We start from the raw sequence: 25,297 nt of genomic DNA, 5'->3' as shown, positions 1-25,297 counted from the left end.
GGTAAGAGGTGGAAACCACTGAAGTTTTGAAAACAGACAATAATCTAAGAATGGAGAAAATCTACAGTTCAATTTTTTTTTTTTAAGCTACAGTTCAATTTAAAAAAATTACCTTGTGCTGTAATTTACCTTGTATTATTTTGAACGTCCTAATAACATAATTATGGTATTTTGTTAGCAGAAATTTTACATAATTTTAAAAAGCATATGAGTCTTAGGATTTGGGGTTTATAATTTTTAAATGTAAATATGTGAAACATATAAACATGTGGGTTAGAACATGCTCCTTTAGCTCAGAGGAGTTTGTTATTACCCACCTTCTGAAGCCCTACTTCTGTCAATTCGTCAATCTCATTCTCTGTCCAGTTTTGCACCCTTGCTGGAGAGGTACTGGGATCATTTAGAGAAGAGGCATTCTGGCTTTTGGAATTTTCAGCATTTGTGCACTGATTTTTCCTAATCTTCATGGATTTATCTACTTTTGATCTTTGGATGGAATTTTTGTGTGGAGGTCTTTTTTGTTGATGATGATGTTGTTGTTTTCTGTTTGTTAGTTTCTCTTCTGCCAGGCCCTTCTTCTGCAGGTCAGCGGCAGTTTGCTGGAGGTCCATTCACCTGGGTATCACCACTGGAGGCTGCAGAACAGCAAAGACTGCTGCCTGCTTCTTCCTCTAGAAGCTTTGTCCCAGAGGGGCACCAGCCTGATGGCAGCCGGAGCTCTCCTGTATGATGTGTCTGTCGACCCCTGTTGGGAGATCTTTCCCAGTCAGAAGACACGGGGGTCCGGACCCACTTGAGAAGGCAGTCTGTCTCTCAGCAGAGTTGGTGTGCTGTTCTGGGAGAATGTCCCTTGTGAGGATCAGCTGCTCTCTTCAGAGCCAGCAGGCAGGAAAGATGAAGTCCACTGAAGCTGCGCCTGCAGTTGCCCCTCCCTCCGTGTGCTCTGTCCCAGGGAGATGAGGGTTTTATCTGTAAGCCCCTGACTGGGGCTGCTGCATTTCCTTCAGAGATGCCCTTCCCAGTGAGGAGGAATCTAGAAAATCAGTATGGCCACAGCTGCTTTGCCAGCGCTATGGTGAATTCCACCCAGTCCAAACTTCCAGGCCTCCTTGGCACTGTCAGGGGAAAACTGCCTACTAAAGCCTCAGTAAAGGCGGATACTCCTCCCTTGACCAAGCTCGATCAACCCAGGTGAACTTCAGGCTGCTGTGCTGGCAGTGAGAATTTCAAGCCAGTGGTTCTCAGCTTGCTGGGCTCCGTGGGAGTAGGACCCACTGAGTGAGATCACCTGGCTCTCTGGCTTCAGCCCCCTTTCCAGAGGAGGGCCCGGTTCTTCTGTCTCACTGGGATTCCAGGCACCATTAGTGTACAAAAAAATCCTCCTGCAGCTAGTTCAGTGTCTGCCCAAACTGTCGTTCAGTTTTGCGCTTGAAACCAACGGCCCTGGTGGTATAGGCTCACGAGGGAATCTCCTGAGCCGTGGATTACAATAAATCCGTAGGGAAAGCGTCATACCCAGGGTGGGTGGCACAGTCCTTCACAGCTTCCCTTGTCTACCAGGAGGGCAGGTCCCCCTGCTCCTTGCACTTTCCGGGTGAAGTGACGTCCCACCCTGCTTCTGCTCACTCTCTGTGAGTTGCACCCACTGCCTAATCAATCCAATGAGATGAACTGGGTACCTCAGTTGGAAATGCAGAAATCAACTACCTTCTGTGTTGGTCTCGCTGGGAGCTGCAGACCAGAACTGTTTCTATTTGGTCATCTTGGCCCCTCCAAAAAGGGCTTCCTTTTTAACACTTAAGAAATTGTTAAGAGACTATCATATTCTGCCTTGAATCTAGTCGTGAACATGGTATTTTGCTGACTCATACTAGGTATGAGACAGTTCAGTTGTGAGCGATAGAAAACCCAACTAACTATGTCTTAAACAGAAAGAGGCTTCTCATTTGAGTAAATGTACGCAGAAGGGGCTGACAAATCAGGGCCCCAGGTATCCTCTGTCTTGTTATCCAGTGTATATACCTGATCTCATGATCCAAGATGGCAGCCCCTGAGTTCCTGGAAGGATGGAGGCGGAGATGAAGAGGGGAGAAGAGGATGTGTGGGTACTCTCTGTTAAAACAACCTAGGAACCACCACATGACACTTTTGCTTATATGCCTTTGGCCATTTGAGAGCCACAACAATAGTTGGCCACATCTGTTGTTGGGAATGAGAGGTTGGGAAATACATGTAGCTAATAATCTCTTTACTATGAAACAGATGGAAAGGATGTTGGGTAGCAGTTGAAAGTCCTGACTATAACTCTTAATAAATATCCATTGAATTATTAAGAACATGCATTTATTAATCACTGGCTTTGTGGCCAATACACAACTAAACATCCTTTGTATAATCTTCACAACAATTTTAAGAGGTCATCTATTTTTGTTGATACTTTGTATATAAAGAAGACATACCTTAGAGTGCCCAGTAACTTTGTTCAAGGTGACAGTCAATGGTCAGTAGAATCCAGGATCACTGATCTTGAACATCCTCTTCCTTCACCATGTAATACAACTGCTTATGTAAATGTGCTTCACTTGCATTAGATTTAAACATCCAGAGAACAAGTAATGTGGTTTATTTATCCTCACGTTATTTATTAATTCATTCAAATATATTTACTGAGCAAATAAATATATTCTCAGTCTTGGGGATATGAAAAGGATTATGATAGCACACCTGTTTCACTTTTTTATGAAAGGTTAGTCACTAGTCACCAATCATTGAGATTAGTGAGAATACAAAGTGAGCCAACAAATAGTATTCCTGCCCTCATGCAGTTTACCTAATAAACAGTATCTTACATAGTCTAATTATTAGCTGTGGCAAGGGCTGTGCTAGAAAAGAACAAGAAGCTGTGAGAACATATATTAGAATGGAATCCAGTTGAGGAGAGGGATAGGGTTAGGGAAAGCTTCCCTGAGGAATTGGCATCTAGACAGCAATTAGCGCATGGGAAATAATAAATATATTGAATGAATGAATAAATTCATTAATTTAAATGAAGTTGAGCATCTCTTGGGAATATGTTTTTTTCTAAGCCTGGAAAAAAAGAATGAAGTACCCTTCAAGAAGTCCCATATGGCTGGAACTTGCAGAGTAAATTCCTCACATTTCCCAGAGCATAATTGTTTGTTGAATGAAATCAAATAGCTTTTCTCTCTGAAAAGTTCACAGAATGAAGTAGAGAACTTCCATATCAGATAATTTGAAATGTTTTCTCCACTCCAGTAAGCCTACATGGGGAGAGAAAACTTACATATTGCCCAAATAACTCTCTACAGATAGTAGCTGCTCAATGAATATTCATTCATTTACTGTAGATTTGAGACTCCGAAAAAAATTCCAAAAAGTATCAGATAATGCCTTGATGTTTCAAAATTTATAGACATCTTTCCAGATCCAGGTTAATGCATGCTCTTAAAAAAAAGAAGCTAAGATACATTGGCAATTATATTTAAATGTCTGGGTTTTTTTTTTTTTTGGTTTGTTTTTTGTTTTGTTTTGTTCTGCGAGATAATCACATTTTGGTTTAAGAGCTTCTGGAAAGCTGACATTATGTAAAAATACTGGCTTAGGTTGGGCTCCTGCTAAGAAAAGTAAGATAAAAATATTCACATATGACCAGGAGCGGTGGCTCACGCCTGTAATCCCAGCACTTTGGGAGGCTGAGGTGGGTGGATCATGAGGTCAGGAGTTTGAGACCATCCTGGCTAACACGGTGAAACCCTGTCTCTACCAAAAATACAAAAAAATTAGCCAGGCACAAACGGGCGTCTGTAGTCCCAGCTACTTGGGAGGCTGAGGCAGGAGAATGGCGCAACCCGGGAGGCGGAGCTTACAGTGAGCCGAAATTGTACCACTGCACTCTAATGTGGGTGAAAGAGTGAAACTCTGTCTCAAAAAAAAAAAAAAAAAAAAAATACATACACTTCTAAAATTCAGTACTTTATCTCTTAACAACACTAATGATAGTAATAAACTAAGGAGACCCGCATTGAACATAGTTTTTCTTTTTTTAATCTGAGAAATGAAAATACAGCCCTTGTATTATGAATTATATAATAGAAGCAAGAAAATGTGAGAGCCTATTTGTAGGGGGAAAAAGGAGAGCTTTATTAGTTTCTTCAAGAGCCAAAATCATAACAAAATAAAGTGATCTATACTAAGTACACTAGCATTAGGATGAAATAGCTACTACTTTAATTAAATATATTAGTTTTGGGGAAAACAGCAGCAGTGGCAGCAAAAACATTAAAAACAAATACATGGAGAAAATGTAACCAACATATGATATAAAAACGAAATGTTCTGAAAAAGGCATTAAAGGAGAATAAATACACTTATTTAGAACCTCAAAGTTCAGTGTATCTCTTCTCTAGAGTTCAGCAAAATGATACTTTCAGGCAAGCTATAGTCTCGGAAACTGTTTTGATGAAAATGGAAATAGAAGAAAACGAAACTTTATTTAGGAGTTCCCAAATGTTCCCTAAATATCTCTTTCAACTCTAAGTGGATGTCACTCAACCTCCCACTCCACTAGATGGGACTCATAAATGGCCAACAGCTTAGAAGCAGAAGTGTCACATGGCAGTGGTGTCCATTTAATCCATTTCCACTCTCTATCCAGAGCAGCAAGTAGTTTCCGACTTAATGCTATACACCCTTATCAGGATTTTCTCCAAGTTAATAAAAAAGCCAATGAACTCCTTTTCTTGAATTTGATAGATATCTTAGTAGTTAATGATGCATCCTCAAGCTCTCTTATCATTTCATCTTTTATTTTTATTTCAACAGCTGCCAGTCTAGTTTAGGCCCTCCTTATATCTGCCTCTGGGCACTTAGCTGTAAAAGCCTCCTGGCTGGTATCCTTGCTCATAGGCTCCCCTATCTCTAAAGCACAATTCAACAATTATTCTATTAAATTTTACTGAAAACTTTGTCAGTGCTAGGCATTGTATTAGATACTCAGAACATGGAGCACTTACATGTCATCTTCCTAAATTCTAGTTCTGACAGTATCAATACCTTTCCATAATCAAGTGCCACCTTAGTCTAAATGTGATGTATTTTCACATTTTGGCATCTCCTTACCTTTTCAATTTTTTATTCTCCTATTACCCCTACAGATATCCAACTCTTCAGTATAATAAGACTTGACTCTGATGCCCGTTGAGCTTTCTCCATCCCCATTGCAACTTTGTTCATTCTATTCTCTTTGTCTGGAGTAACTTCCTTAATGTCATCCTCAAAGATGCTAAATATGCTAAATCATCTTCAATAATAAAAATGTAAATGGATTTCTGATGTTTTCATTATATTCCAGTTCCACAGAAAACAAGTATTTCTTCTTTAAGAACTCCTAAGACCCAGTTGAAAATTTAACAATAAAACATTTAAAGCCTGGTCTTATGAGGTTGTGGGTATTTTCACAACCTTTTAATATTTAGTCATAACTTAATTATTGAAGGCCTTATGTTGTAGGCAACAATCCAATCTCTTGGAAACAAGCATTACCATTTTTAGTTCATGGAGGAATGTGGATTCCACCTAAGAATGTCACTAATATAGGCAGGTTAATAATAAAATACCATTAAGGCAGCATAGATTGTTATGTTTTGGATTTGTAATGTCTTGATACCATCCATTGCTTTAAAGTGTTTCACACTGATGTATCATTTGGAAAAGCAATATGCTTTTCTCCAACATTTTAACTTATTTAATGAAGTTATTTCTTATAATAAAAGGACACATCTTAGGTGAAGTCTGTCTCTCTCGCTAGACTATGAGTTCCATCAAGGTAGTGATTTCTACATTTTCTTGGGATAACCAATATCAAAATTCACTGGGGGTATCTGCCTGCTATGTGTTCCCCTGGGTTCCAACTCTTACCTCCTAAGGGAAGTGTTTAAAAAGCTCTTCAGATAATTTTTATGTGGTTGAAGTTTGAGAACCATTGCCCCAGGCTAGAGATGAACTAACTGCTTGTTTATGGAAAATTCAAATTTTTGTTAGGCGTGGTGGTTCATGCCTGTTATCCCAGCACTTTGGGAGGCCGAGGTGGGTGGATCACGAGCTCAAGAGTCCGAGACCATCCTGGTCAACATGGTGAAACCCTGTCTCTACTGAAAATACAAAAATTAGCTGGGCGTGGTGGCACGCATTCATAGTCCCAGCTACTCGGGAGGCTGAGGCAGGAGAATCGCCTGAACCTGGGAGACGGAGGTTGCAGGGAGCCGAGATCACACCACTGCACTCCAGGTTGTCGACAGAGTGAGATTCCCTCTCAAAAAAACAATAAAAAAGAAAAAAGAAAATTCAAATTTTATGGGATATAATAGTTACTTAGTATAGCCTTAAGAAAATCCAAGACTGCCCCACAGTCACTACCAGTGTCCACTGTGCCTCCCCAAAATAAAAGGGAACTACCAAGAGTTGTCAAAGAGGATAGTGCAGAGGTCACAAATACTTTAGGGCTGCCCCTCACACCAGCTGCCCCAGGTTTGACTCCCAACTTTTCAACTTACTAAGTTAAGTAAACTTAGACAACTTACTTAGCTTTCTGTGCCTAGATTTCCCCACCTGAATAATGGGGATAAGAACAATACCAGTTAGATGGAATTACAGTCAATACATGCAGAGCAGTTGAAACTGCAGCGCATCGTGCTGAAGTGCTGTTAGACCTTAAAACTAATACGTAATACTATGGACAATGAAACTAATTTCTAACCTAAATGCGGTAAATATATAATTTTTTCTACAGTTAAGTCTAACTACATTCAGTTAGTTTTAAGCAACAACAACAAACTCCTCTAAATAGAAATGGTATTAAATTAATAGCCACTTCAAAAAAGTAAACTTTTCAGAATCAGACTAGGTGGCTTAGTACTGTCACATTTTCAACACAAGGAGGTTTTCAGTGAGACACTGGGCAGAACAAATTTGCACAGTGTCTGCTGTGGACATAAGGGATTCCTTCAGCCCTATGCAAATAGTAATCCCACTAGTTCCCAGAAGATAAACATGATGAGACAATGAAACCTTTAGCTCAGATGCTCACTTACCTCTGCTTCTCCGAATTTCTCACCTTTGGGGACTTGAGAATAGGCTGCCAGTAAACTTCCCATGCTCTTGCAAGAAGCCCTGATGCAGTTCTACTAGAACTAATTGTTACATTAAAGGCAATATGAGAATCTAGTTCATAAATAGCATTTCCCATAGGCATGTCTCATAAGCAGTTTTAATACCTTTGGTTGAGATAGTTTCAGATTCACAAGGGAATACTGGAGACTGCAGTTACCAATATAGGAGAAGAGTTACAATAAGAAACTCTTAAAAACGAAAGGAACTCAGGGCGCTAACTTCTTTAGTCCTAAGTGCCAGAAATTGGGATACAGAGTCCAGGACCAATCTAGCTGGTCGTGTGAAGAGATATGAAGACGGAACCAGAGTCAATTTGCCATGAATGTGACTGAGGTAGATTGTAAAACCAGAGGTTCTCAATTTTGAATTTTTTTCATGATAAAAGCAAGTTGCTATCTTCAATCAATTCAGATTTTCTCCATGTCAATCTACCATTTCATAAACTAAAAAAAAGAAGGTATTTTGGTAATATTCATGAAACAATGGAAACCAATTGAACTAGAAGGCATTTAAAATCTCGAACTTTATAAATATAATAGCAAAATTGGAAATGTTTTCCTCATGGTCAAAATGTACAGCAAGTATATTTAAAAAGTATTTTATATAAGGTTGGTTAAACTGAATTGTCTACTGAGAGTCTGCTAAACTTGTGCTATAGATGCTAAAAACTGTGTTAAAGTAATTCTCTATAACTCTTTATGTTCTGTATTTTATGAGAAACGGTAATACAAATAGTTTGTATATTTGACATTTTTGCAAGGGTATATTGCAAATTTCATAAGCTATAAATATTCTAGTATTTTAAAGTTTTTTTTCTAGAATAAGTTAATCTTGGAGAAGTTTACATTAACAATATTACATCTAAAGTTTCTAAACTCTTATGGTGTGATTATAACACATTTATAAAAATGTGCAAGAAACTAAATCAAACATTCTTTTAACATTTGAGAAACAAACAAAAACAAAAACAAACAAATAAAAAACAGAAGTGGGACAGGAGAAAGCAGAAGTTTTACAAGGTTTAACTAGTAGACTTCCTGGCAAACGTCCTACAAATATTGCCCAAGCCCATCTAGCCTTGCCTAAAAAAGTGGTTTGCAGTGATTATGGAGTAAAATGTGGTCATTAGGATTTACAGGAAGGATGATTCCTCTGCTCTCTGGATTGGTGAGGCACTCCTCGTATAAATATAAATGCACCACATGTGGTACCAATGGATCATGCTTAGCCAATTAAAATGTGAATGTGTAGTAGCTGAACATAGTAAACTGAGTTGCCAGGGTATTCTCAGCATCACACAGTGCAGAATAATTACCTTGTGAAAAAAAATACTATCTTTTTCCTTTTTTTTTTTTTTTGTTCAGTATTCCCTATTCTTCTGTTAGTCAATTATTGATATTTATTTAACATAGTGTTAATTCAAGGTGCCATGGGAATAGACTTAAACCAACTGTAATTCCTACTCTCAAGTTGCTTATGGTATAGGAGGAGAAGGAAAAGCAAACAATGACTATAAAGGTATTTTAGTTACTATGATTTTAACATATAGTTGACTGAGTGGGATAAAAGGATTGTAGTCACTTCTACTTTGAAAGTAAAAGGCAGGGCTTTCAGGAATTACTTTATAGAGAAGGGAATGATGGGGCTGAATCTAAAGAAGACTGGAAGCTAGTCAATAGATGAACCATGTAGTGTATGTACCGAAGCACAGAGGCAGAATAAGCTGGATTAATTTGAAGAACAGCAAGAAATTCAGTTTAGTGAGGCACTGGGTACTCAAAGTGGTAGAGGAAGCAGAAGAGATTTCACATGCAGTTTTTTTTTTCTTTTTTTGTTCCAGACGGGGTCTCACTCCGTGGCCCAGGCTGGAGTGCAGTGGCACAGTCTCGGCTCACTGCAACCTCTGTATCCCAGACTCAAGTGATTCTCCTGCCTCAGCCTCCTGCCTTTAGCTGGAACTAGAGGTGCCTGCCACCACACCCGGCTAATTTTTGTATTTTTAGTAGAGACAGGTTTCACTATATTGTCCAGGCTGGTCTTAAACTCCCGACTTCATGATCTGCCTGCCTCAGCCTCCCAAAGTGCTAGGATTACGGGCTTCAGCCACCAGGCCCAGTTCCAGACACAGCTTTTTAAAAATGCAGAGCAACTGGTTTATGGTTCATCATGTATTCCAAAGAATCTGGAGTTAAGATCTAAAACACAGCTTGTTAGGGAAAAAAGGCAAGCAATACAATATGCACTACTATCACTATAACTGTGGTAAATGACCAAATAATTTGAGACAAAATATATTATTTTTCAGGACAGAAGCATTAAGACATTTTAACTTAATGTATAGTGCTTTTTTTAATTAAAAAAGAAACATCTGTTTTAAAAACACACAACTATGTATGAAAAACTCATTTCTAATTAACAACTTCAATAGAAATCATTATTTTCCACGTGGGATCATAGTCTAAAAAAAATCATTAGAAAAAGCAATATACTAATGTCCAGATATAATTAGCTTTAAAGAGGTGTTTAGTAAAAAAGGGAATATAGTTTAGTATATATGGGCATGTAGTAATTTTCTTCAAGAGAAAAGGATAAAATATTTTCCACTTGATTAAGGCAGTATTAAAAATGAATTAGATTGTATGTAATTCAGGTTCTGTAACTAGAAAAAAAGCTGAAAATGAAAAAAAATCTACTACTTTAATCCTGATCTTTTGAAAATGATTTTTGTATCTGAAATAACTCCAGGTGTCTATACATATCAAAAAAGTTTTTATACACATTACAGACATATGAAATGAAATAGATGATTAGTCGTTTTTCTTTCTTTCTTTTTTTTTGTAGCATTCTCAATCGCACTGTTAACAAAGTTGTTAAAAAAATCTATGTGTGAAATTTGTACCAGAGAAATTTATAACAATTTGTGCTCACTTAACTCCCTTTTGGGACGATATATTCTACATTAACTATAACTTTCTTCAAAATGCAGAAAGTAGATGGTTTTGTGTTTGAATATGTTAAGTTTTATAACAAAGAAAAATCAAATAGCCATTTAGAAACATTAACTGTTTCATGACTGATGGATAATGCTTACTTGTGAGTTGCTGCCAAGGCTGCCTGCCTGAAGTTCAGAGAATTTTCATGGGTTACTTATTTCCCATTATGTTTCCTCATTTTCTTCACTGTTCTTTCCTCTCCCTCTAGCTTAGGCGGTCATCACTACTTGCAGTTCCAACAACAAGGTTCCCATATCATCAAGCAAAAGAGTTTTTTATTTTATTTATTTATATTTTTACTGCAATACAGGCAGTATAAACCCAGGATTTATAAGGAGACAAGACATATTTTCACTGTGCAGTCTGAGCATGACCTGCAGTAGGCCTGTGGAGCAATTTAGATGTTTCTGTTTTTACCAAGTATAAATTGGTACCAGTAGAGTAGGGTGCTGCTGAAAAGATACCTGAAAATGTGGAAGCAACTTTGGAATGGGGTAACAGGCAGAGATTGGAACAGTTTGGAGGGCTCAGAAGAAAATAGAAAAACGTGGGTTAAGTTTGGAACTCCCTAGAGACTTGTTGAATGGCTTTGACCAAAATGCTGATAATGATATGGACAATGAAATCCAGGCTGAGGTGGTCTCAGATGGAGATGAGGAACTTGCTGGGAACTGGAGTAAGGTGACTCTTGTTACGTTTTAGTAAAGAGACTGGCAGCATTTTGCTCCTGCCCTAGAAATTTGTGGAACTTTGAACTTGAGAGAGATGATATAGGGTATCTGGCAGAAGAAATTTCTAAGCAGTAAAGCATTCAAGAAGTGTATTGGGTGTTGTTAAAGGCATTCATCTTTATAAGGGAAGTAGAGCATAAAAGTTTGGAAAATTTGCAGCCTGACAATGCAATAGAAAAGAAGATCCCATTTTCTGAGGAAAAATTCAAGACAGCTGCAGAAATTTGCATAAGAAATGAGGAGCTGAATGTTAATCCCCACAACAATGGGGAAAATGTCTCCAGAGCAAGTTAAAGGCTTCATGGCAGCCCCTCCCATCATCGGCTTGAAGGCCTAGGAGGAAACAGTGGTTTTGTGGGCTGGGCCCAGGGTCCCCTTGCTATGTGCAGCCTAGGGACTTGGTAACAAATTGTTACACATTTCCGTAGTACAAATTTCACATATGGATTTTTTTTAAGAAGTCAAGAATTGGGGTTTCGGAAACACTGCCTAGATTTCACAAGATGTATGGAAATGCCTGGATCCCCAAGCAGAAGTTTGCTGCAAGGGTGGGGCCCTCATGGAAAACCTCTGCTAGGGCAGTGTAGAAGGGAAATGTAGGGTCAGAGCCCCCACACAGAGTCCCCACTGGGACACCACCTAGTGGAGCTGTGAGAAGAGGGCCATCATCCTAGAGACCCTAGAATGGTAGATCCACCGTCAGCTTGCACTGCGTATCTGGAAAAGTCACAGACACTCAAAGCCAACCTGTGAAAGCAGCCAGGAGGGAGGCTGTACCCTGTAAGGTCACAGGGGCAAAGATGCTCAAGACCATGGGAACCTACCTCTTTCATCAGTGTGACATGGATGTGAGACATGCAGTCAAAGGAAACCATTTTGGAGCTTTAAGATTTCACTGCCACACTGGATTTTGGCCTTGCCTGGGGTCAGTAGCCCCTTTGTTTTGGCCAATTTATCCCATTTGGAATGACTGTATTTAACTAATGCCTGTACCACCACTGTATCTAGGAAGTAACTAAGTTGCTTTTGATTTTATAGGCTCATAGGCTGAAGGACTTGCTTTTTTCTCAGATGAGACTTCGGACTGTGGACTTTTGAGTTAATGCTGAAATGAGTTAAGACTTTGGGGGACTGTTGGGAAGGCATGATTGGTTTTGAAATGTGAAGACATGGGATTTGGGACAGTCCACAGGCAGAATGACATGATCTGGCTCTGTGTCCCCATCCAAATCTCATCTGGTAGCTCCCATAATTTCCACATGTGTGGAAGGGACCCAGTGAAAGATAACAGAATCATGGGGGCGGGTCTTTCCCATGCTATTCTCATGATAGTGAATAAGTTATAAGATCTGACGGTTTTTCAAAACAGGAGTTTCCCTGCACAAGCTCTCTCTCTTTTTGCCTGCCGCTATCCACATAAATGTGACTTGCTCTTTCTTGCCTTCTACCATGATTGTGAGGCCTCCCCAACCATGTGGAACTGTAAGTCCATTAAACCTCTTTCTTTTGTAAATTGTCCAGCCTTGGGTATGTCTTTATCAGCAGCATAAAAACAGACTAATACACCAAGTGACCCATGGTTTCTATGCATACTGAAGTTTGAGAAATGACTAACTTTCCTCTCACAAATTCTATGGCACATAGAAAAGGAACATATTAAGATCATAGCCACGTTTCTAAAAAGGTAAGAGAGTTCAAAACTGAACTTTCTCAGTGATAAAATAATAGAACTGAAAAAACAACTGGCGAATTAACTTTCAAAAGAAAAATTATGACATTGCCCTAGTATTATACTATATCATACACATCAAATATATCAGCACACAATAGTAATACATAGTATAATGGAAATTTCTTTCCTTGTATTATATAAATATTATGCTAATGTAGTTTTTACTTTAATAAAAGTCCTAATAAAAATAGGCTGTTTGGATATACTATAATTCAAATGGAGTAGTTAGCAAACCATGTAAGGCCAGGCCACATATATTTTGTTGTTATGTTTACCAAGCTTACTTTTATCTTTTCTGGATTCAGAGCATCCTGAAAGTAGGTGTTACCTTTTTTCTACTTCCTAGTAGGGGATAGAGTGTAGAGTACACATTCATGAAGTAAATGTTTGTGGAATACATGAATAAATTAATAGCTGGAAATTCAATGTATATGTATTCTAGAAAAACACATACATATATATAAATAAAAATAAACCCAGAAATTTAAAAAATAAAATTAACATTTTACTACAAATAGCTATAAAAGAAAAGAAAAACACAGAGAAATTGAAAATGAATATCTTGAAAACAAATAAGAAATTGTTATCGTGGCTGAACCTCAGTTAGTTAGCAAAGCACCCAGAATTTAAAATATGCTTATTATAATCCAAGACATATTTTTATAATTGTGCAAAGTTGCTATTTCTAACATGTTAATCAGAAAGAAAAACTGATATTCTAGGATGCTAATGAGCTGATGTTTAATATAGTGGTTAATTATTAGTTGGAAAAAATCTAGATAAAGAAATAAAACTCCAAAAACTCGAAAGCTGGGGAAAAAAAAAACAAAACTTGTTTAACTGCATTTATCAACTCTTTAAATCCAGAACCAATTATGAGCATCATGGTACTATTAAAAATTGCATGCTGAATATATAAATATAAAATGGCAATTTGAATTTTCATTTCATCAAGACAATGAAGAAAAGGAAATTGAATACTAATTAGTGCATGTTTGTCATGCACCTGAAAGATTAGGGGGTTACTGCGCTCATTATAAGTGAGTTTAAGCAAAGTATTCAAAGGTTTCATTTGAAGGACTGAATATAAATAGTAGAATTAGGTGACAAGAGAAATTAACAATGAACGATCAAACACAGAAAATCTGGTATATCATTTGATTTCACAGAATGTCTCATACATGATTTTATCTTATAAAATTGATAAAGTTTTTCCTTCTAAAAAATAACTTAGAAAATATATTATTAAAGAATGCATTAACAATATATATATATTGAACATAATGCATATGTAATTACTGAATAACAATGTTGAGACTAAGAAAATTACTCAAAACTATATGATCACATAGAAATTAAATAACCTGCTCCTGAATGACTTTTGGGTAAATAATGAAAATAAGGCAGAAATCAAGAAGTTATTTGAAACTAATGAGAACAAAACTACAACATACCAGAATCTCTTGGACACAGCTAATGCAGTGTTAAGAGGGAAATTTATAGCACTAAATGCCCACATCAGAAAGTTAGAAAGATCTCCATTTAATAATCTAACATCACAACTAAAAGAACTAGAGAACCAAGAGCAAACCAATCCCAAAGCTAGCAGAAACGAAAAAGTAACTAAACTCAGAGCTGAACTGAAGACTGAGACATGAAAAGCCATTCAAAAGATCAACAATTGTGAATGGGAGTCCACTCATTATTTGGCTCTCTGTTTGTCTATTATTGGTGTATAGGAAATACTGGGAATATAACTTACAAGGGATGTGAAGGACCCTTTCAAAGTAAACTACAAATCGCTCCTCAAGAAATAACAGAGAACACAAACAAATGGAAAAACATTCCATATTCATGGATAGGAATAATCAATATTGTAAAAATGGCCATACTGTCCAAAGTAATTCATAGATTCAATGCTATCCCCATCAAGCTACCATTGACTTTCTTCACAGAATTGGGACAAACAACTTTAAATTTCATATGGAACCAAAAAAGAGCCCGTACAGCCAAGACAATCCTAAGCAGAAAGAACAAAGCTGGAGGTACCATGCTACCTGACTTCAAACCATACTATGAGGCTACAGTAACCAAAACAGCATGGTACTGGTACCAAAACAGATATATAGACCAATGGAACAGGACAGAGGCCTCAGAAATAATGCCACACATCTACAACTCTCTGATCTTTGAGAAACCTGACCAAAACAAGCAATGAGGAAAGGATTCCCTATTTAATAAATGGTGTTGGGAAAACAGGCTAGTCATATGCAGAAAACTGAAACTGAACCGCTTCCTTACACCTTATACAAAAATTAACTCAAGATGGATTAAAGACTTAAACATAAGACCTAAAACTACAAAAATTCTAGAAGAAAACGTAGGCAATACTATTCAGGACATAGGCATGGGAAAAGACTTCATGACTAAAACACCAAAAAGCAAAGGCAACAAAAGCCAAAATTGACAAATAGCATCAATTAAATTAAAGAGGTTCTGCACAGCAAAATAAACTATCATCAGAGTAAAGAAGTAACCTATAGAATGGGAGAAAAGTTTTGCAATCTATCCATGTGACAAAGGGCTAATATCCAGAATCTACAAAGACCTTAAACAAATTTACAAAGAAAAAAAAAAAAAACCAACAAAAAGTGGGTGAAGGAATAGAACAGACAGTTCTCAAAAGAAGACATTTATGCAGCCAAAAATCATATGAAAAGAAAGCTCATCATCACTGGTCATTAGAAAAGTACAAATCAAAACCACAGTGAGATACCATCTCATACCAGTTAGAAAGGCAATAATTAAAAATTCAGGAAACAACAGATGCTGGAGAGGATGTGGAGAAATAGGAACACTTTTATACTGTTGGTGGGAGTGTCAATTAGTTCAACCATTGTAGAAGACAGTGTGGTGATTCCTCAAAGATCTAGAACTAGAAATACCATTTGACCCAGCCATACCATTACTGGGTATATACCCAGAGGATTATAAAACATTCTACCATAAAGACACATGCACACATATGTTTGTTGCAGCATTATTCACAATAGCAAAGATTTAGAACCAACCCAAAATGTGGCATATATACACCATGGAATACTATGCAGCCATAAAGAAGGATGAGTTAATGTCCTTTGCAGGGACATGGATGAAGCTGGAAACCATCATTCTCAGCAAACTAACACAGGAACAGAAAACCAAACAGTGCATGTTTGCAGTCATAAGTGGGAGTTGAACAATGAGACCACATGGAGACAGGGAGGGGAACATCACACACTGGGGGCCTGTTGAACAGGGCAGCTAGGGGAGGGATAGCATTAGGAGAAATACCTAATATAGATGATGGGTTGATGGGTGCAGCAAACCATCATGGCATGTGTATACCTATGTAACAAACGTGTACGTTTTGCACATGTATCCCAGAACTTAAAGTATAATCAATTATAAAACATCTGATAATATTTCTTAGCGATACCTATATTTCTTTGAGAAATTGTGTTTGTTTTTCAATAAATACACCAATTTTGATTTCAATCTGAACATTCAGCTCAATTTACTCTGATAGTTTGGAAATAGTCCTGTTATGCTATTTCATTTAAATTTTTAAAAATATTCTTATTACTATTAGAAAGTTATAGAATACAAAAACTTAAGGCCTTTTTCCTTTCACCCCCCCCCCCAAAAAAAAACTAGTGGAAACCAAGCCATCTCACTTTTAGCTTGAATCGAAAACAAACCTGCAATACTAATAGTTTTATTTTTAACTGTATAATCCTCTAAGAATTATTAATATTCAATCTGAGTTCAGGACATTGTTGACTGGACACCACAACATATCCTCCAATGGTAATTTAATGAAAGTTACTAGTCCAACCTGTGCTGCAATAAACATACTACATTTTTGTATTTGAGAGCTTAAAAATACTGGTCATAAAGAAATTGTAAGAGCTTTGAATTAGGCTAATTATATATTTTGTGTAAGCTTTATAGTTCTGGCAACTTGGATAAGATAATTAACCTGTTCGATTCAAGCTGTCTAAATTTATAAAATGATGATAATTATACCTACTATATGAAATTGTTCTGAGAAATAAATTTAAAAATCACCAAAAGAAGATCAACAAATTCATGAGGTGGTTACTGAAAAAATTAATAAAATAGATAGACTACTAGCTAGACTAATAAAGGATGAAAAGGGAGAAGATCCAAATAAACACAATTAGAAGTGACAAAAGAGATACTACAAATAACCATCAGCAACTGCTATGAACACTTCTATGCATAAAAACTAGAAAGTCTAGAAGAAACGGATAAATCCCTGGAAATATACACCCTCCCAAAACTGTGACAGGATGAAATTCAAATGAGTAGACAGATAACAATCTCTGAAATTGAATCAGTAATAGATAGCCTCCCAACCAAAAACAGCCCAGGCCCAGATGGATTCACAGCTAAATTCTACTAGATATACAGAGAAGAACTGGTACCATTTCTATTAACACTATTTCAAACAATTGAGGAGAAGGTACTCCTCCCTAACTCATTCTATGAGGCTAACATCATCCTGATACCAAAACCAGGCAGAGACAAAACAAAAACAGAAAACTTCAGGCCAATATCTTGATGAATATCAATTCAAAATTCTTCAACAAAATACAAGCAAATTGAATCCAACAGCACAACTAAAAGCTTATCCACCACGATCAAGTAGGCTTTATCCCCAGGATGCAAGATAGGTTAAACATATGTAAATCAATAAAAGCGATTAATCACATAAACAGAACTAAAGACAAAAACCACACAATCATCTCAATAGATGAAGAAAAGACTTTCAATAAAATTTAACACCTCTTCATATTAAAAACTCTCAATAAACTAGGTACAGAAATAACATACCTCAAAATTATGAATCACCTATGATAAACCCACAGCCAACATCATACTAAATGAGCAAAAGATGGAAGTATTCCTCTTGAAAACCGAAACGAGACAAAGATGCCTTTTCTCATCACTCCTATTTAACGTAGTATTGGAAGTCCTGGCCAGGGCAATCAAGCAAGAGAAAAAAATAAAAGACATCCAAATAGACAGAGAGGAAGCCAAAGTACCCCTTTTTGCAGAGGACATGATTCCATATCTAGAAAACACCACAGTCTAGGCCCAAAAGATCCTTAAGCTGATGAAATCCTTCAGCAAAGTCTCAAGGTAAGAAGTCAGCATACAAAAATCACCAGCATTCCTGTACACCAACAACGGTCAAGCCAAGTGCCAAATCAGAAATGCAATCCCACCCACAATTGCTAAAAAACAAAAACAGAAAAAACACACCTAGGAATACAGCTTATTAAAAAAAAAAAAAAAAGAATACAGCTTATTAGGGAAGTAAACAATCTCTACAATGGCAACTACAAAACACTGGTCCAAGAAATCAGGAATAACACAAACAAATGGAAAAACATTCTATGCTAATGGATAGGAAGAATCAAAATCATTAAAATGGCCATACTGCCCAAAGCAATTTATAGATTTCAATGCTAATCCTATCAAACTCCCAAATGACATTATTCACAGAATTAGAAAATAATATATTAAAATAGCCAAGACAATCCTAAACAACAACAACAAAAATAAAACCCTCACAAAGCTAGAGGCATCACATTACCTGACTTCAAACTACACTATAGGGCTACAGTAACCAAAAGTACTGTTTTGATACTGATACGAAAACAGACATATATTCCAATGGAACAGAATTAAGAGACCAGAAATAAGGTTGCACACCTACAACCATCTGATCCTCCACAAAGCTGACAAAAACAAGCAATGGGGAAAGGACTCCCTAATCAATAAATGGTGCTGGGATAGTGGTTAGCCACATGCAGAAGATCGAAACTGGACCCTTTCCTTACACCATATACACAAATCAACTCAAGACAGATTAAAGACTGAAATGTAAAACCCAAAGCTATAAAAACCCTGAAAAATAACCTAGGCAATACCATTCTGGACAGAGGAACAGGCAAAGATTTCATGACAAAGACACCGAAAACAATTGCAACAAAAGCAAAAAATGACAAATGGGATCTAATTAAACTAAAGAGCTTCTGCACAGAAAAAGGAACTATCAACACAGTGAACAGACAACCTACAGAATGGAAGAAAAGTTTTTCAAACTATGCATCTGACAAAGGTCTAATATCCAGCATCTATAAAAAACTTAAATTTGCAAGAAAAAACAAACAACTTCATTAAACAGTGGGCAAAGTACATAAACCGACAATTTTGAAAAGAAGACATACATGCAGCCAACAATCACAGGAAAAAGAAAAAAAACCTCAAAATCAGTTATCATTAGAGAAATGCAAATGAAAACCACAATTAGATACTATCTTACAACAGTCAGAATGGCTATTACTAAAAAGTAAAAAAAAATAACAGATGCTGGCAAGGTTGAGGAGAAAAGGGAATGGTTATTCACTGTTGGTGGGAGTGTAAATTAGTTCAGTGATTGTGGAAAGCAGTGTGAAGATTCCTCAAGGAACTAAAAACAGAACTAATATTTGACCCAGTCACAGCATAACTGGGTATATACCCAAAGGAATATAAATTGTTCTATGATAAAGGCACACGCACACGTATGTTCACTGCAGCACCATTCACAATAACAAAGACATGGAATCAACCTGAATGCCAATCAATTGTAGACTGGGTAAAGACAATGTGATACATAGACACCATGGAATACTATGCAGCTTCAAAAGAGTGAGATCATGTCTTTTGCAGGAACATGAATGAAGCTGGAGCAAACTAATTATCCTTAGCACACTAATGCAGGAACAGGAAACCAAATACCACTTGTTTTCCCTTAGCACCACTTATAGTGGGTGCTATATGATGAGAACACATGGACACATAGAATGAAATAACAGATAGTGGGGCTTCACCTGAGGGTGAAGGATGGGAGGAGGGAAAGGACCACGAAATATAACTAATGTATACTAGGCTTAATACCAGGGTGACAAAATAATCTGTACAACAAAACCCCATGACATGAAGTATACCTATATAACAAACCTGCACATGTACCCCTGAATCTAAAATAAAAGTTTCAAAAAAAAAAAAAAAAAAGAAAATTGGTAAAGTTTTGTAAAAAATAACATTAAAAATATATTATCAAAGAACACAATTATAAAATGAATACATTGAATATAATTCTTAAATATTTATTGAATAACAATATTTTTTAGTTTTTCACCCATTATACTTGAGGTCCTTACTCTAATATAAAACCTTTTATGTTTACTTTAACTGTTTTTCTCTGAGTGCATTATCATCTTCAGACCAAAAGCAAATTATTATCATCTCACTGACCTTAAAAGTAAAGTAAGTTTTAGCTATTATTCTTAAGAGAATAAATCTAAATTTCTGTCAGTGTTGACCACTGTTCTGTTCGATTAAGGTTATTTCTGCCTATATCCACTGGGATAAAGGGAATTTAAACATCATGCAATACTTCGAAAGGAAGAATGATGCATAGTGTTAAGTAGGCAATACTGGGACAAAGCAAAGTGAACAATCGGATATGAAACATTAATAAGGTGTTTCTCAGAGTACATGTTGCAAAAGCGTGCTATTTATGGTTTATAGAAAGATGGCAATCATTGAGGCTCACAAACATAATTTGTCAAACAGAAACCCTGATGTAAACTGGCGATATCATCTCTCAACAGTTCTGAATTTCAGCTGCGAATATTAATGTCTAAAGTTTTATCATGACCACAGTCCTACAAATGCATTTCAACTAGAGTGATTAAAAATGTCTCTGGAATGATCATTCATTAGTAAATATGATATAATTATTTTCTATTATTCTATGCATATTTTAAACCTTCATCGATCCTTCACGAGTGCAATCAAAACTGTATAGATGTGCCATTTTCACTATCTGGAGTTCATTTTGCATACGTGTCTATAGACTGAAAAAGTCAAGTATAACTTAAGAAGCAATTTTAACAAATGCATGTAAATATAAATTCATAAAACAAAACAAGAACTTCAGGTAACCTTATAGAGCTCTATAGATAAAAGAAATGTTTATGAGACAGGTAAGAATGCCTAAGAAACATGAACAAAGAATCTGAAGGAGATTTTGGCCCAGTTTTTCATTTATGGAAGCCTTGCCTCTTAGCCATAAATCATTTTTTCTTTATACCAAATGCCTGTAAACTAGTCCTTGTATAGTTAAGTCACATCAGGGATTTCCATGTTTCTTTGACTTAAAATATGTAGTAAACAGATAGAACAGATCAATCACCTAAACTAATCGAAATTCTGCAATATCTCCCTACTCCACTGAAAGAAGGTTAATACCTTTTAGTATGACTCCTGAAGCACAGCAAACTCATACACTACATTTGAACACATCCCTCTAGCAACCTTTACTCAAGTCATGATTTTCTGCATAATATTCCCCAGATTGTCACATAGCACCTTTGATCAGGCTATTCCCTGGATGTTTAGTCTCTATGGAAAGCCATCCTTCTCAGGTCTAGCTCAAAAGCTGTCTGCCCCAGGTGAGTTTCTCAAGATAATTAATGGATTCTTCCTCTGACCACAGTATACTGAACTCTTCCTCCCTTTAGTACACATCAGCGATTTGTTAGATAGTTACTAATGTGCTTTCCCCAACAGAGATTTACTGTTTCACAGGCACCAGTTTTGATCATCTTTCTGTACTCCTAGTACATAGTTCATCTAAATGCTCAAAAAGCATTGAAATGCACAGAAATATAGGCTGTTACATATTTATGTATGTAGGCCTTTGCTACCCGCTCTGGGAAATCACTTAATATTTCAGTATATTGTTGTTTTCTCCCGTTTTAAAAAATACCTGGTTGATGAGAATGAATAACACTATGAAATGAAACACCTTCATCTTGAAAGAAGGTGCATTTGAGGTATTGTTACTATGATTCATGGTATATTTTATACTTGCATTTGTGGACCCACTTCTTAGAGGTTAAAAAAAAAATAGATGTAATTTTTATGTTCTTGAAGTATCATAAGTTGCTGCTAAATGTTAACACAGTGGTAACGAACACATGGAATACAGAAAGTCTCCTTCTTTGATATGCACCTTAAAATAGTGGTATTTACACCTGAATATTTTTAACGTTTTTGATCTTTTTAACCAGCTTCTTAATAGAATGTGCATGTTTTTTACTTATCAGAATTGTGAGCTAATTTGAACTCTTCACTAAATTACCCTTCCCTCTGACCATAAGGAAGAGTCACACTGAGTTCTCACTTGTCTGCTTTTTAAAATGACCAGAATCCTTTAAAAATGACTTGTAACATTAACCTTGTCCCATCCCAGCTGTTACCTGAATCCATGGCCATCTGTCATTTTCTGCAGCTGTCCACGCATTTATAAGCCCCTTCTTATTAAGACGTGCATAGTAGGGATACCATTTTTGGAGTCCAAAAAGAGCTCGGTGAGTAGAGGAAGCCGTGATTTGCTGGTTTGATATAATTCCACCTTCAATTCCCAATGGGCCTGAGCATTCTGAGAACAAAAACAGGAAAAAATACGAATGTATTCGAAATAATACATGTACAACATACGTCTTTAGATTTGATAGGATTTTTTTTTAATGATTTGAATTTGCACTACCATGCCATTTACTCCTCATCCCCTTTACAGATCTGTTATTGATCTCTACATTAAGGAAACAATTCTTGCTTCTCATGACACTGTCTTCTTTCTTAGCTTTGAAAGTAGTCACTTTAAATAGACACTTCCCTTCTGCATTATGATTCTGGTGTCCGTACTGATAGTTTTTGGTTGTTGATCACGTCAACAAAAGCATAATGCTCTTGAAAGGCTTAGCTCATATTTTATTTTCCCGGAGATTAGCATGCCTCAGAAATTATAAGCTCTCAACAAATATCTTTCCATCCATTATTTCTTGATTATCATAAAGCTGAGTTTTGTCAAAGTCATTTTTGTATTGATTTAGCATTTCTCATGTCTATAAACTTTATAACTTAAATTTTTATAGCCACCATCAGTTATGCCTCCAAAACAAAAGGGAAATGGATAAATCTGTTAACATTTAAAAATATTATTATAATACCCCATGATATGTTATAAATTATAAAATACATGTAGACAAATTATTTTTATAAAGAGAGCAGGTAAACTCTCTGACAACATTATACATGACAATTTGTACAACTCAGTAAATCAAGATATTAAAATACTTATTAGCACTTTAGTTCCAAATTCACAATTCTACATATTGGGATTCTGCATGTATATCTTTAAATTTGCAACTGAGAAACTTAAGAAAATTTTCCAATGAAATTTTAAAATACTAAGATTAAAGCACATTATGCTCAAAAGATATGTTCTCAGATGTCAAATGTGTTTAGTTTTTCAAATTACAAATGGAGGTAAATACATCTTTGAAAATTACATATATATTTGTATTATATATAAAATTATATATAAATTCTTAACTGCTTTATAAAATTTCAGCAGAAGGTACATTTCTTTTAAATTCAGTTTTGAAAATTCAGAATAAGTAGGGATATGATATAATGAAAAGATTTTCTTAATTTCATTAACATTTCATATGCTATACTGAATATTTTGCCAACTTAAATTTGTATAATATATATGATAATTGTATAAAAATATACTACAATAATTTATCAGAATTTCTGAAAAGAAGAAAGAAGTTCATTGCCACTATTAAATATCAGTATATGCACGTCAACTTGATTGGTGATTATGACTAAGTACATTTTAGATTTTAATTATTATCAAAATCCAACGGTTGTCAGTAATTAAATGTTTACACTTAGATTGAGGTTGACAATATGAAAAAAATTAGCAGCTGAATTATAATATTTTTGAAAGTTAAGAAGATATTTCTCATTGTTAACCATGTTTTTAATTGTCATAAACATGCTTCTTTTTCTATTCCATGCTCAGATAGTAAGTAGCTCTGACGGCTTTCAAATTTTTAAATTTTTTTTATAAAGAAGATAAAAATATATGGATGAGTAATTATCTTCATCAGACTGTATTAGTAACAACAATATCAATACAGTATAAATTACATCTTTGCCATTGACAAAAAATTACTTGGTATGATAAATTTAGATAATAAGATCTTTTTTTAACATGTAATTAAGACTGTTTAGCACTTTATGAAGGTACACTATATCTCTTTAGAATCATTAAATTAAGAAGCCATTCATTAGTAGAATTGAAGTCTTAAGAGCTGCAGATAATAATCTGGTTTTCACATTCCCAAAAACTTAATGTTAAAAGTTCAGATATGAAATCTTTGGACCCTTATTTTGCTTTCCATTTTAAACTTCAAGATCTTTACAGACTTCATAAACGTACTAAGAAACTTTCATGATGACACTGTGATTTTAATAATGGCAGGAGCCTAGCTTTTTAATAATATTGTCACCAAAGGGGTCTCAAGCATCTTGTCCTTGGTTTGTAAAATGTTTGGGTGGGAAAATGAAGCAGGCAGGGAGATCTTTTATTGCAGGCCATTTATTGTAGGCCAGTAAGTAGACTAGCAGAGCTAGAGAGCCAGAATTGATAAATGAGCTGTAGGACAGACTTAAAAATAACTCTGTGCCATTTAGTCACATACCTCTTAAGACCTTATGCTGAATTAGATATCTTCACAGAATTTGTAACTATTTTAAAACAGAGAGTACATCTCAAATCACAATATCCTATAATTCTACTTCGTTGGTTAATCTATTAACCTGCCTTTAGTAGATAACATATCAGGAAACCCATTGGCTCTGAACTGTTGTATTATCATATAAGCCAAATACCAATGAGCGATTTTGAAAATATATATGCGCAACTCACTCTGCCATAAGGCTCCCAGTCTTTGCTATGCTCTTTAGTCCTGCATATTAATTCTTTCAAAAAAAAAAACACAATTCAGGCTGGGCACAGTGGCTTATGTCTGTAATCCCAGCACTTTGGGAGACTGAGGCAGGCGGATCACCTGAGATCAGGATTTTGGGACCAGACTGACCAACATGGTGAAACCCCGTCTCTACCGAAAATACAAAAATTACCTGGGCGTGGCAGCATGTGCCTGTAGTCCCAGCTACCTGGGAGGCTGAGGCAGGAGAATTGCTTGAAGCCAGGAGGCAGAGGTTGCAGTGGGCTGAGATGGCACCACTGCACTCTGGTCTTGGTAACAGAGTGAGACTTAATCTCAAAAAAACAAAACAAAACAAAAAAAGCAAAGCAAACCCCCCCCCCATTCAAATAATATATATTGACATGATATATTTATTTAGGGCTATATCTTATACAAAGTATTTTTGCATGAGCTATCTCATTGCCATGATGTAAAATTTACAAGTATTACCAGTCCTTAATTCTATATTGTTGCTTTAAACAAACAAACAAACAGAAATATTCCCCCAAAACCCAATTTCCAACATTTGCATACCATGCTCTGTCACTTACATATATTCAAAAAAGGCCACTAAAGGAAGCATGACTGTGATGGGGGTTCTTGAGTGAAGTGTGAGTCTGTGAGTTGTCAAGGTACTGCTTTGAGTTTCTGATTCCGCATTTTCCTACTTTTTAAAAT

At 36.1% G+C, this 25,297-nt stretch overlaps 1 protein-coding gene across 2 annotated transcripts in view; it reads right to left on the bottom strand.

Annotated features, from left to right (window-relative positions):
* Positions 1-25,297, bottom strand: part of EDIL3 (EGF like repeats and discoidin domains 3) — a 446,774-nt gene that overhangs the window by 138,826 nt on the left and 282,651 nt on the right. For both annotated transcript variants that reach the window (XM_007977476.3, XM_007977484.3), the window contains one exon: positions 22,031-22,212. In XM_007977476.3, coding sequence (XP_007975667.1) covers positions 22,031-22,212 — 182 coding nt within the window. The remainder of the gene's footprint in view (positions 1-22,030; positions 22,213-25,297) is intronic.

Source organism: Chlorocebus sabaeus, chromosome 4 (genome assembly GCF_047675955.1).
Source record: "Chlorocebus sabaeus isolate Y175 chromosome 4, mChlSab1.0.hap1, whole genome shotgun sequence".
Lineage (NCBI taxonomy): Eukaryota > Metazoa > Chordata > Mammalia > Primates > Cercopithecidae > Chlorocebus > Chlorocebus sabaeus.
Note: the sequence above shows the minus strand (reverse complement) of the source record. Positions and strands in the feature narration are given on the sequence as shown.